Raw genomic sequence first — 14,072 nt, 5'->3', positions numbered from 1 at the left:
ACAGTGCCCTGTTGATTGTTCTGTCGTGCAGGTTATTGCAAAATGGCAAAAGCTGCAATAATGGTATCTCTGACTAGATACACTGACTGGGTACAGACTGTTGAAAGGAACACCATTATGGCTCAAGATTAAGCCTGCATTCTGTCTTTGGCTGACACCAGCCTCATCTCTGCTCTGAAGTGGATCTAGTTGCTATCTATATCTCATGTAAAATGAGGACAACAGCACTTGCCTACGGCCTTTATATCCCCAGTTGTGCACTTGAAGGAAGAAAAATCTGACTTGTGACTCACCAAACAATTCCTCTAATGTATGTCCCACTCACGTTGTTAGTATCTGATTTCATAACCAGACCCATGAAAATCGGTTGAATCATCTGAGAAATAAAGCATTACTAAAAAGGGTGTGGCCACAGCATTCATAAAAGGTTTAGAAAATGTTACTGAAAAAGACTTTTATATCATGATTATTGTTCTGCAGCTTGCAGCGTAGATTACTTTCACCAGGCAGTAGCTAGCTGCAGTGAAAATATTCTTGGCACATGTTTCCTCGATGTAAAAATCCTTCTGGGAATTTTTTCTTAGAACCACACTTTAGTTTGGTAACTATGTAAAAATAAATAAAACAAGTCCTTTCCCTAAGTGTTTAATTTTCCCTTTCGCTATGCTAGGCATCCAGTCTTTTGTGAAGTTTAATCCTCTGTAATTGGGTTAGAAATAAAATTTTTAGGTTTGAGCGGTATTTTCAGTGTACTGTTAAAGGTAATAAAGAACTCTTGGTCTGCAGTTGTTGGCAATAGTCAATATTCCAATAAAAGGCAGAGTGTAGCCTCCAAAGGTTGCTTTACACTGATATGGGAAAAACACTGTTTCAGTCTCCCAGGCCCTTTGTATAATCTTGGGTCCCATGTCTGTTAGTAAGAAATGTTATATTCCCTAGGAAATTATGATTATCAATAGCCAAATATTTTTGGTTGAGTAAAATCTCATCATAAACATGGTTGGCTGTTACAGGAATTCAGAGCAAGTTACTTGAACAATTTGATGTTGATTTACAGTCAAAGGGTTAATACAGAATTTGCACAGGGAGCATACACGCGTTACAGCATTTACAATTACATGAAACCACAGGTGCATACTTCCCCTGTGGAGAAAAAAAAATACCAATTCTATAGACTATTATGAAATAAGTTTACCTGACTTGCATAATCAACGAGACTGCCTCTCTCCAAGCAGACCTTTTTGCACACTAGTAGCAACTAAATAGTTAGAATTCCAGCTAAATCAGCAGCTCAACAGGACGGCATTCCATACACTCACTCACGCTAGTTCAATCTTCCATCTATTATCAAGGCCTGTAAAACTACCAGCAGAATCTGGAAAAAAAAAGTAGTTTGATGTCTGTGGTAAATCAGCCTTGAATGTTACAGCTTCCTATCCATTAAAAATTAAGGTTATTTATTAATTGATGAAAATTCTCCAGATGCTAATTTCTTCTTGCACTGATATTTACTATTATAACTACTATGTCTATTAATAGTTTATTAGTATCTGCATCAGAGTAAAATACTAAAATCTCTAAGAACTGAGCTTTTAGCATTGAGGTAGGTCTGGGCAAGCATTTCAATTTCTGGTCATCGAGGTGACATCTGACATCGAGGAAAGAACACTTCCTTTCCCTCTGCTTTTTGTGAACAGGACAATATGACCAATCTCTACTTTTTCCATGGGTTGCTACAAATATGAAATCATTGTCAACAGTGCAGCTGCCCATAAAAATGAACATCATAGGTAAATCAGACTTTATTAAATCAGTTCTAAGAGAATAAAGAATGAAATTGTATCCTGTTATAAGATATAAATTGACCATTGCTCTGGTTTTTTATCAGTCTGAGAAACAGCAACAGTTGATAGCAAGTAAAATAAAATAATTTATAGCAGATAGAGGGAAAAATTCCTTCAGCTGATTCATAGCACAGCTTTTAACTTCTGACCTTTTAGAAATAATTCAGGTCTGACCAGTTATGGTTTCAATGTACATATTGTGTGCAGTGCATATCTTTCACTATAACTCAAAAAATGTTACTGTTGTGTGGTTTGGGGGGGGTGTGTGTTTTTGGTTTTGTTTGGGGTTTTTTTTGTGTGTAAGGTGGTTTTTTGGGGTATTTCAGTATCAAGTCCACAATATTTAAATGCAAGATAAAAAAAGAAAAATGAGAGCTTACTTCCTTAAGTTTTTTTGAGATTTATTATCCATATGCACCTCCTCACGTTGAAGCATATCTTTCAACATCCTCAAGGTGTAAGAATTTTGGCCAACAGTTCCCAAACATCAGGAAAGCATCCTGAGAGTTCTCACGTTTTAATCTGAGGGTGTAGGAACGAGAGCAACACCTTCTTTCCATTTTCTTTCAACCACAAAGTCCCTCATGTATAGGGCTCCGAGGCAGACGATAGAGAGATTGGGACTGCAGAATATACACATGGATAACACATCTCAAATAAATCCAGTTCAGATACAGACAAGTAACTTATCAAATTTCCTTTTGAATTACTAATGCAACTATTCACATGCTTAGTGACCCTTCAGAATGTCTCTGATTTACCTGGTGATAGGAACAGAATTAGGAATTGCGGCATAGAGGCCCAAAGACAACAGGTATAAACATTATAATCATCATCCTGTAAATTTAACATAGCTAATATGTATGCAAACTATCTGATATTAGGTGAGCAGTTCAAGTGTTCAATAATAACAAGTTTTACAGACTTGTTACAGATTTTTCTATAGCATTCTAAGTTTGATTATGCCAGACCAAAAGTCCATGATAAAAACCTTCCATTTACCTGAGCAACATAAGGAATACAAGTGGTTTCAAGTCTTATCCCTGAAATTACAGTTTGCAGGGCTCATTGACTGGAACAGTGGTTTGAAATCCACTTGGGTGAAAACAAAAAGCATATAAATCTTAGTAATTATCACATCTTCTCTGACAAAAATTAATCCAATCCAAGTTATTATAGTTTTGTAGTTGGTGTGGAAAGGTTTCACTTGACATAGAGAACCATGTACTGCTAGGAGACCTTCAGGGAGGATACAGGAAAAATAATTACATCAAATCATATTAAGGCAGTTTTATTTAAAAAAAAAAAATCAGACCCAGTCTGTCCAATACAAAAGTTTTAGAAAATTAAAGTTTCCTACAGTTGCTTAACTATATTAACAATTCATCAAAATATCTGTTTTACTTCCAGATGTACAGTATGAATAGCAGTTAGAGAGTCTGGTTATTTGTGTGGTGTGCATAAGCCAAGTCATCTTATACTACTAAGAAAAAGCCCAATGAAAGAAAGTGGAAAAAAAAAATGTATATTTACCGTCTAAATTATAGCATCATGAAAATTTTATTTCTGCAAATGTCAGCTGCATTCTATTTTCAACAGTTGATGTGTTTATGTACAGGTGCAAATTATGGCAACAACTATACTCATCATTCAAAATGTTGAACACCCTGCCATATTTTGAACCTTCAGCTTTCCAATGTTTTTTCCATCCTCCCAGAAAATACATTTTAAAACATCCAAACAATGTCCACACACTTGAGTCTAGTAGAAATTAACATTCTGTTCAGTTTACTAATGCTGAAAATAGTAGTAAGCTAACTTCTAATATGTGTATTAATATATATTTGTTTTAAAAATATTTTTACAAGGCTTTTGCTGTTATTCTCATTGGAGGGAAAATACAGAATCCTTGCAAATTCAGTACTATGTCCTTCCAGTATCTCAATACACGCAATATTCTTCTAATTTTTCAAAGTACTGTGGCTTTGTAAAAAAGCTATACTAAAACACATTAAGTATTACTTTTCTCAATTTTGTATATTTTAAGTGTAGGCTTGTCCTACTCTAAATTTTCAACTAATTATATTCTCTGTCTTCTGAGGACACATAATATGCTGTTTCCACCTTATGCTAAGAATGAATGAAGGAATTCTTCTTGTCTTCTCCCCGCCCCCAACAGATTTGACTGGCATCTGCATAAATCTTTTATAATTAAAAAAATAAGATTTGTGGGATTGTACAGCAAATTTTGAAGAAATAAAAATAAAAACATTAATGACAAGTGATTCTTTGTGCAACTGCCTTTGTTTTCAAAACTCAGCTTTCTTAGAGCTCAAAATGAAAACCTAATTCCATTAAGTAATACCAATTCTGCTAATGAATTTAACAGAACCAGGAAATCTTCCCAATCTTTAGTCTGGCATAAAATAACAGTATGTGAGCTGCGACTTTCCACAGAGGAAAGCAGCATTACCTTCACCAGCTAACTGCTAAGAAATTGCCTCCTCCTCATGTTTTGCAGCTTTGGCATTTCTATGCACAGCAGCTCTTCGGCACACAAGTTTGGTAACTTTTTGGTCTTTGTCTTATCAATCCAAACTCTTTCTCTAGTAAATGTGCCAGAATCACACTGAATCAAGATCCTTCATACCTGGATTTAGTGGAGGAGCATTCACCTCTAGATTATTCTGCCTACTTTGACCCAGGTATTTTTCAAAGAATGGGAAAACATCAAGAATTTTGCTTTCAGTACGGCCCAAGGCACATCATTTAAAAAAAAAAAAAATCACTGAAGGTGCAGATGATTCACTATGTGTGTAAAACTACCTAAACTTACTTAGGTATTGCAAGTTTGAGGTTTTCCAGGTAGTGTTCTTTCAAATTCAGAAAACAGGAAGAGTAAGGAACATTACATTAATGGACAAGGCCCTCCAAATCTGACACACACATCTAGTTGATCACAGAATTCCATGTTACAATTGCAAAGCATGCCGGAGTTCTGCCATCGTGGTTATGATCAAATAATTGTTACAGCACCTTCCTACTCCATCTGAGAAAACAATTTCAAGAGTCTTTTGTTTGGAAATTCAAATGATTAAATATAAACTGACAAAAAAAACCCCAAAACAACCAAACCCAAAAAAACCCAACCCAGGAGCTTTAAAGCTACTCAGCCAAAATCATCACTGGTTTAATAGTTCTAGCTCATGCTATTAAAATGGATAATACAATGTAACAGTTAGCAACATCTAATTCTCATCTATCAAAATTGAGAGAATATTTGAGGTGTTTGAGTTCTCCCTTGATGTATTCCTAAAGTAACCTCTTGTTAGTGGAATGCAAAGACAGGTTAAATGAGAAAGAATCTGACTCCATGAGCAAAACTAGCAAAGGCACATTGATATGGTGTCTTTTACTGTTATCCTGCTTATTGTAACAGTGCCTAGAAGTGCAGTTACATAGATGGGTTTTACTTATGACATGTTGCTGTTTGGAAACAGCAGGGATATTTTGGATGATGGTATACCTACCTGGTCACTACAAAAGAAAGGACATGCATGCTCTGTGTCTTTTGATAAAGATGTCCAGTTGTAGTTTTAGCATTTTTTGTTACTCTAACACTAGTAATATTATATTATCTTAATCCCTTAGTAATGATAAGTAGTGTGAACTGCCAAATAACTCATAGGCTTCTGTTTACTGGCTGACTCAAAACAAAGCGAAGCATTCATGCCTGTTAACTGCTTATCTTGTTTTACCCCAGGTGATTTTGTAGCAGCATGTCCTTGAAGGATAATATGAAATCCCCCATAAAGCATATTCATCTCATGGCTGAACAAATCCACAACGATGTCTTAAATACAAGATTTGGTCTTCCTTCCCCCACCTCTTTAAAGTATTCTTTATATTAGCCCTTCCAGGAAGAAAATAGGAAACTTAGTTTCCATGGTATCACTCAGCATATGCAGGATTTATATTTTTGTCTATTACAAAACTGATACTTCAGACTCAGTATGGTACTATTTGTGAGTCATCATAGCCAGATTGTGGAAAAGAGATAGAAGAATCATACAGAAGAGGGAGACATGCACTTATCTGAAATTAAATACTGAGACACATGAACATTTGGGAAAGAGAGGAGACTGTGAGGAAAGGAGCTCAAACATTTCTAAAATAAAATTATTTCTTCTGATGGAGAATTTCTTGATCTCACCTTTGGCATTGTATCTTGCTTCTGAAAAAAACCCTGCTCTCAGTTGCTACAACACTCCTGCCATCAAGTATGTCAGCACTTAAAACTAGAGGCTGGACTACAAAATTTACTAAGACTTAATGTTCCAAGCTATTTTATGTCCAGTTGCAAGATTATTTCTAGCAGAGAAAAAAGTCAATTTTGATTATGGCATCTGTAAACAGTGTAATATCATGACATTTAAATTAGTAATAGGAATAATTTTGAAATGTATTCTCATCTATTTTTCCACGCTGCATTTTTCAAATCATGAAAGATTTTATAAAATATTCAAGTTTACTGGCCATAAAAAAAAATCCCTTAGGAATAACAGATCTTCTTCAAGGAGTATTTGTTCCTTCAAGCAGATTTAGTGCTGAGACAGTGTGGTAGTTAAAGCACAAACAGAGGCTGTTGATAAAGTGGCAATGCATAACAATGTTGTAATGTATTATAAAGGAGCAATTGCCTGCAGTTCATCAGTATGGATATGGCAATGAAGTTCTGCTTTACATATTCCAGGCACTAAGAATTTTGTGGCAGTGATTACAGGAGGTTCTTCTTCCCCTATAAAAGGAAAAAACCCAAGGTTCATTAATTGAAATACTGATGTTATATTTGGTCAACATTTAGGAAACAAAGAAAACTTACAAACCCCCCCCCCCCCCCCCGGATCACAATCCAATACATTCATGAGGCTGAACTACCACGGTCAGTAACTCCTTATCTAAAGAACACAAATTTTCTCCCCAGGCAGGGCTTCTTGGAGAAGACCTTATTAGTGAATGGCCCTAGTAAAGGTTTGGTTGTTGGTACTTCCCCAAAATTAAACTGGTTTGAACTTCAGTTGATGATGCCTGAGAATCTTTTCTTTGCAGATCAGTAGTCTGCACATGAAATGCACTGAAAGATAGAAAGTATTACAAATTACATGACTTATGATTTTAAGTCAAAAGATTACATCAAACTGTCCTTTAAAGAACAAAGGAAAGATCTACCTTGAGATGCTAAATGACAGGGCTATCACTTCTGTTCTGACCAAGTAATGGATAAAAAAATAGGTAGCCAGAACTAGGTACTATGAATTCAGAGTAGTAAGTTGGACATGTCCAACTCTCAGAACAAGAATAAAAGCTAAAAAATTTTATCTACTGCTCTCATCATTAGGCATATAAGTATTAGGGCTATAACCATTTTTTTATAAATATGTCTGGGCAGTAAAAAGATTTAATGGGTTGCACTCAAATAGGCAGATGATGTACTCTGTACCCAATTAGGACTGTGGTTGAGTGAGGGGAGGTTTGAGTGGGAGTCAGTCAGGGTACTGCGTTTGGACAGGGACAGCGGATGGAAAAATGGCAGAAGTTATTGTGAATTCTTAAGGTGTTGCAATATCAGTGTTAAGATCCAACTCTACCAGCTAGTGCTATAATGTTCAACCTCTATAGCTGAAACATGTTAACAAGTAGGTATGTGACTTGAGAATTAATTACTGGAAAGACTGCCTCTTTCTTCCAGTGACTCCTTGGCAGCTGGGATACCCAGCTGACAGCTCTGTGATTGAATCAGGAGAATACTGGTAAAGCATTCTTACAGAGAGGCCATAAATTTTAAACCAGAATCCTGCTTTCATCCAACACTAGAACCTTTATAGATATCATCTGTAAGTTTTCCCACATATGTGAGAAAAGGCTATGTTAGAAGATGGCAGGAAATTAAAGAATATAATACTAATTTTGAAACCATAACAGAATATGTGTGGCTTATGTAATAATAATTAAAAAAAAAAAAATCACTGAATTTGTATTTTTTTCCGCCTGAAAAGTTTTCAGGGTTTAGTTATTTTGTCCTATAGACTATCTAGCCTATAGATATAAATGCTATATCTGTAAATCAACATCTATATTCTCTGCCCCCAAGATGATTCTGGCATCAAACATTAGTTATAAATTATCTGAATAATAATAAAAAATAACCCATTTAGTCAATAGAACAGTCTAACAAATTAGCTCACTGTCAACACTCATTCAAGAAAGAAGAGGAACATACCACCATCAAAATGCAACATTCACCTGTTGTAGCTGCTTACGGAAAATCTCATCCAACAGCAGTTTTGTCCTATGAATACAATTGCTGGAACATTCCACATGGATGAAGTTGTGATGCCAGTTCAATGTACTGTAACTAGTAAGGTCAGATCAGCTTTTTATATAGCCTGAGGCAGTATTTACACCTTCTAACAGTAGCTGTCTAAGCTGGGTATCTATTTTGGAGTGTGTCTTCCAAGCATTTAAATTCCTCCACTGAAACCCATTTGTTCATTCCACCCAGCCCCATATCCAATGAGAAGACTAATGTCATTCTGAAACTTGAGTTAACCACAGTACACACTATATCCCTAAAGGTTCTAGTATATGCTGGAGCAACGTAGGATGTCAGTTTTAGATTTACAGCCATTCTGTAAGAATGCTTCACCATATCACCCTCCTGATTAAACCTCACAGCTGTCAGCCAAGTATCCCAGCTGCCGAGGAGTTCCTGGAAGACAGAGAAGCCATCTCTCCAATAATAGGTCAATTCATGCGAAGTGACTTATTAATAGAATTTTAGTGAAATCTTACTTAGCTAAGAATCCTCACCCACAATAAGTTAAGGAAAAGACTCATTTTTCTAAAGTCACTTTTTTACTGTCTTTATACAATACTTACCTTTCTCTGCAGCCTTCTATACGCCTCACATATTTTAAGATGGTAGAAATATGCTTATAATAATGGAATACAATTTATAAAACATCACTGTATCTTACCTAAACCTGATGATGATGAAACACTTCCTGTAATGGAAGATGTTTCAATTTGGTCTGTCAATAGTCCTTCCATTAAAGGTAAAGATAATTCAGATGAAGGAACAGACGAATCATAGATTCCAGAATCTCGAGGCATATCTTTAAGATTTGAAGCTTTAACAACATGTAACAATGGCTGAAGAACAGAGCTGCCACCACCTTGAATGTCCTGAGTTTCTGTATCTTCTCCAAGGTTTAAGTGCTGAATTATACAGTGAGAGTCTGAATTCCCCACTGAAATATTTATATCTGTTTTCAGGTAAAAATCGCTATCCATCACCTGTTTATTCACTAAGTCATTTAAAACCAGGCCTGAATCAAATTTTTCCATGACAGGCTCCGAGTAATGTAAAGAAGGTGGAGGGAAAGGAATAAATTGTTTCTCAAACCAATCTGGTTCCTGATCAATGAACTGATGCATATTGCAAATGGCAACATAAAGAGACCTCCCAGATTTGCTCCTGAAATAATTCCTTTTACTAATGTTAACGGGAAACACCTCTGAATCCTGTACACTAAGATCTTTGGAGTGTAAATGCGAATACAGCTGAGGGAGATTGTCCATGAGTTTGTATTTTGTACTTAGATCCAGAATACCAGGGATGTCTCCTTCACAGGAGTAATCAAAGTAGACTGCAATGAACTTGCAGAGGTCATTTGAATTCTGCTTTGCTTGACGAAGCTTCTCTGCAACAGTCAACACAGCAAACAGAGAGAGTTCTCCTTTTCCTGCATCTTTGGTTACCCCTCTGTGTTTCCAGTTCTTTTTTTCAACGAAGTATTTCATTCCCTTGGAACACACAATGATGATAAACTGGGACTCATTTATTTTTTTAATAAGCCACTCTTTCTGGCCTTCTTTACAAATTTTTAGATCTTCCCACAAATCTAGTGCCACCTGGAAAAGAAAAGAACATTCTGGTTGATATTCATTATTAGATCATTAGACATATTTGCTAATAAAATTTAAATGAGTTATAACTCAGTGAGTCAGCTTGTATTTATCCGACAATTGAGAATTAATGATTAGTTAAGCTATAGCTTGTCCTTGATGCTAATATAAGCTCTTTTAAAAGAGAAATAAGTAATAATTAACATAGCATTGATAGTGGACAAACTGGAATCAGTGATACTATGTCAGTAGTTTTCCCCAAAATAAGCAAGGCCTCACATTCATTCTAAACTTTGCCTGTGGGTTGAATATTTCACTGGGCTAAGGAAGAGCGTGAATTACTAAGGTAAAAAGGAAAACCTTCCAGACATTTTTTTTTTTAAAACAAGAATGCTAGTTACTATATGAACACATTTTGCATCTTATTTATTACTTAAAGAAAAACATACCTAATTACACCTGTGTAAATTTATGGAATCAACAAGTAACAGTGCAAAGCCAAGTAACTGAATGTAAACTGTGCAGTTCCTTAAAAACTAAAACCACTATGGATTTGGTACATGGCAATATTTCTCGGGGAATAAAAAGATCACAGAAAATATCACTGGACCAAGTAAATTGCTATTTACTTATCTGATCAAATTAGATATCATCAATCCACAATAAACAAAGTATCATGCCTGCCGCAAACAAGTTAACTGTTGTATATTTGGGTCCTTAATGTGCTGAATGTGATGGAAATCCACATTCATTTATCATCTTTTGCATATTAATGAAGTCTGATGCCAAGAATTTTCATATCTAGATACAAACATAATTAGTGCCTATCACACTGAATCCTTTCAGTTAGGATGCAAAACAGCAGCAGCTTATCTCTGATAAGAAAGCTCTGACAATTTTATCGTTAAGAGTTGTTTTATTTTGTACTTTGTAAATTTTCTGAACCATTACGTGGTCTGAAATGCCTGTGTACACCAAGATGAAGGACACAATGCTTTATCTCATGAAAGAAAGAATAAGCAGTGGAATAACAGAAAAAAATTGATGCAATAAACTTTCATAATAGATACACATCAAAACCATTTATAGTCTTATCTTAAGCACTTCTCCAGACAACCAAGTATTTTTACTCTGCTGTATCACCCATAGCAGAGTGGAAAACTGCCATATCAGAAAACAGAGAGTAGGTGGATGCCTGCCTAAAACAGGACAACTCATGAAACTGTTATGGCAGGGTCAGCTACAGGAAGACAGTGATGATGCAGGAAGGGGTCACACAGTTGGACCAGATGATCACTCTAGGTCCCTTCCACCTGAACTGTTCCATTCCATGCATGGGGAAGAGAAGTGATTTTACAGCTGCTTGGGAGATACTCTGATAAAGGTACAGTGCAGGTAGTTTTTTGTGTCTGTTTTTGTTTCTGTTCTTCAAAACACTGTCTGATCTATCTGTGAGAAAGGATTTCTCGTATGGTCAAGTTATTATTTTAAATGGCTGTTAAATGCCACTGGTTTTGTCCTTTATGAGAAAACATTCCAATTCCTTATGAAAAATACTTGTGCAACTGTTCCGTTATGCATTGAGCATCACTTTTTATATTAAACTCTACAACTTTAATAATAACAACACATATTATTTTTCTATGTATATGCTATCAATATTTTATTATATAAATCTTAAATGATGCCTGATACCAAGTGTTCCATGGTACATAGTTATAACGGTAACAGCTCCCTCCAGAGAGGGATGGTGTAGCAAGGCTAAAGTACATCTCTAAAAAGGGGATTCAAGTAAGTTACTTATAAAACACCTTACTTGAACCATTTTAAACGTATGAATAAATGGTGAAGACCCTGAAACGTGTGGGGCACCGGTTATGTTACTGTGTATGGCCACGAGAGGTCAGACTTGCCGTATAGTTGAAAAAACAGTTCCAGTTCATACATTTAAAATTGCGGTGGCAGGGTTAAATCCAGCAAAAAAAAAGACTAACAATTGTCTTGCCTTTTTACAGTGGAAAAAATGAAAGACTAGGCACATATTGGTTATATTTTAGAAAGCCAACTGAGATTCTAAGCCTAGTTGTTCAAACTAACAATTTGAATGTCTTTCTCATAGCTTTACATCAAAACCAAGAAAGAGAAATGCTGATTTTACAGCATTAATGGAACAGAAGGGAAGTAAAAAAATAAAAATCAATAAAAAATAATACATAATGTCAACATTTAATCCTAATTACACAGATTTTGCTCTATGAGTAGGAGTTTTGATAGATTCAACTACTTTAAAATTACAATATAAAATGTATTTTAGGAATACTGAAGTATATCAGGAAGACACTAATACCTCTTTGTGGCTACTGACCATAAAGATGCAAGACCTACTAAACAGAAAAAGCAGTTAATATGAAACAAGCTAAAACGTGGCTGAAAGCAAGCCCTGGAATCAATGCAGTACACATTTTCCACTATTCTGGCTTTTGGTGGGGTTTTTTTGTTTTGGTTTTTGGGTGTTTTTTATGCAGGCTATGATCTGCTCCTATCCCTAAGTAAAGAAAATTTATAAAGCAAATATTTAGATAAATAAGAAAAGTTATCTCTGTGGAAAGGAAAGACTGAAAAAAACCCATTTTCAAGCATGTTAGGAGTTTTTGGGGTGCTGTTTCAATTAAGGAAACTCTGTTTACAGCAGAAATGTTGAGTTTACCTCACAGCCACAAAAGTCCTGAAGAAAATAAGCAAAGCACTGGATGACGTTAATGTGTTTCTGGCAATCTTTACTGGAATAGCAGATGAATACTTTTGGCCGGGGACGAAGTCTTTCCACATGGAGACCTGCAGCATATGCTGAAGATTCTGAGCTCTCCTCATCTAGATGGGAATATATATTTTCTAAATTGGAAGAGAGAAAGACAGTTCACACTGTGAAGCTTGGTTTTCTTTTTTTAAAACTTCTGTGGGCTCATTAACAGTGCATACAGTAATGACTTTTTTCAAAAAATATTTTTTTCCTTTCTAGCCTGAAAAAGAAAAGTTGCACATAGTCTATTTATCCAGCTTATGACTTCACACATATGTGGAACACACTTGGAAAGTGAAATGTGCAGTTATTACTGTACAACTCAGTAAACTCAAGAAAAGTTCATTTTATAAATAGAATGAGGTTGTTTTACCTCTACCCAGCTTCAACAGTCTTTTCCTCTCTGTTCAAATATTATAAATCTTAAAGATGTATCATCATCAAGAATATCCTGTATAACAAAGTCTCTTGGGTTGGGTTTTTTTGTGGGGTTTTTTTGTTTGTTTTTTCAAAAAAAACCCAAACAAGACACAAGCCAGGTAAGAATATTAAACTCCAGGAACACAAATGCCTTCAGAATATCATACAGTATCTCTCTGGTATATATACACACACATATGTTTGGACATTGATTTGGATTAAGATATGATTAATTTAAATCAAAACACCTATTAGTGTTTCTTGCCTTGTATAGATGCTTTTATGCTGGAACATAAAAGTCTGGTCTTATGCCAGACTAATTCAATCTAGTTCTACAGTTGATTGAGCTAATTTGAATAAAGCATGAGTATTTCAAAATACAAATATCCATCTAGGGATTTAATTTAGAACAATTCATCAGGAATAACTATTTTGGAACAACTCTCTCTGTAGACAAATCCTTCGTGATTTGTCTGGGTTTTTTGTTGGAACTGTGCTAGCTGTGAGCAAAGGGATAGCCACAGAAGACCAGAAGGTAAAAGGATTTAACCCAGATGGCATACAGCGCTTGCAGTATACCTCAATGCCAAAATTCAGATGGATAACACAGATATGTGAGGTTTGGGGAAGTAATCTCTTTTTCCATATTCATGAGACCACATGATTCCCTAGATTCTACAAAAAAATGCCAACTGATTTTTAACATCTCAATGTAACAAGTGTGGCTTGCCAGCTCCTGGACACAGAGGAGAGAGAAGTCAGCAAAGAGGGATGGAATCTTATTTAGAGAAACATCTGCAAGTAAGGAGTAAATTTAGGAAGATGGCGTCGGATGAAGTATAAAGGCAACTTCCAGGAAAGTGAGCAAATCTAGAATAATAGATACAGGTAGTATTCCAGACTGCTGAGAATTGTATTGGTATCACAAGCCTTTATTTTCCTTCTGGTTTAAAATAAATATGAATTAGATATTTTTGAATGAAATAAGAGAATGTTTAAAATATATCCATTTACAGATCTGTTTGCATTCTACATGGTCA

At 35.5% G+C, this 14,072-nt stretch overlaps 1 protein-coding gene across 2 annotated transcripts in view; it reads right to left on the bottom strand.

Annotated features, from left to right (window-relative positions):
• Positions 1–3,144: 3,144 nt before the first annotated feature.
• IL17RD (interleukin 17 receptor D) overlaps positions 3,145–14,072 on the bottom strand; it is a 64,239-nt gene continuing 53,311 nt past the window's right edge. For both annotated transcript variants that reach the window (XM_054838759.1, XM_054838758.1), the window contains exons 11-13: positions 12,520–12,704; positions 8,882–9,818; positions 3,145–6,642 (exon numbers count right to left, since the gene is read on the bottom strand). In XM_054838759.1, coding sequence (XP_054694734.1) covers positions 6,527–6,642; positions 8,882–9,818; positions 12,520–12,704 — 1,238 coding nt within the window. In that variant the 3' untranslated portion in view covers positions 3,145–6,526. The remainder of the gene's footprint in view (positions 6,643–8,881; positions 9,819–12,519; positions 12,705–14,072) is intronic.

Source organism: Grus americana, chromosome 11 (assembly GCF_028858705.1).
Source record: "Grus americana isolate bGruAme1 chromosome 11, bGruAme1.mat, whole genome shotgun sequence".
Taxonomy (NCBI): Eukaryota; Metazoa; Chordata; class Aves; order Gruiformes; family Gruidae; genus Grus; species Grus americana.
This window is presented reverse-complemented; position numbering and strand designations above follow the sequence as displayed.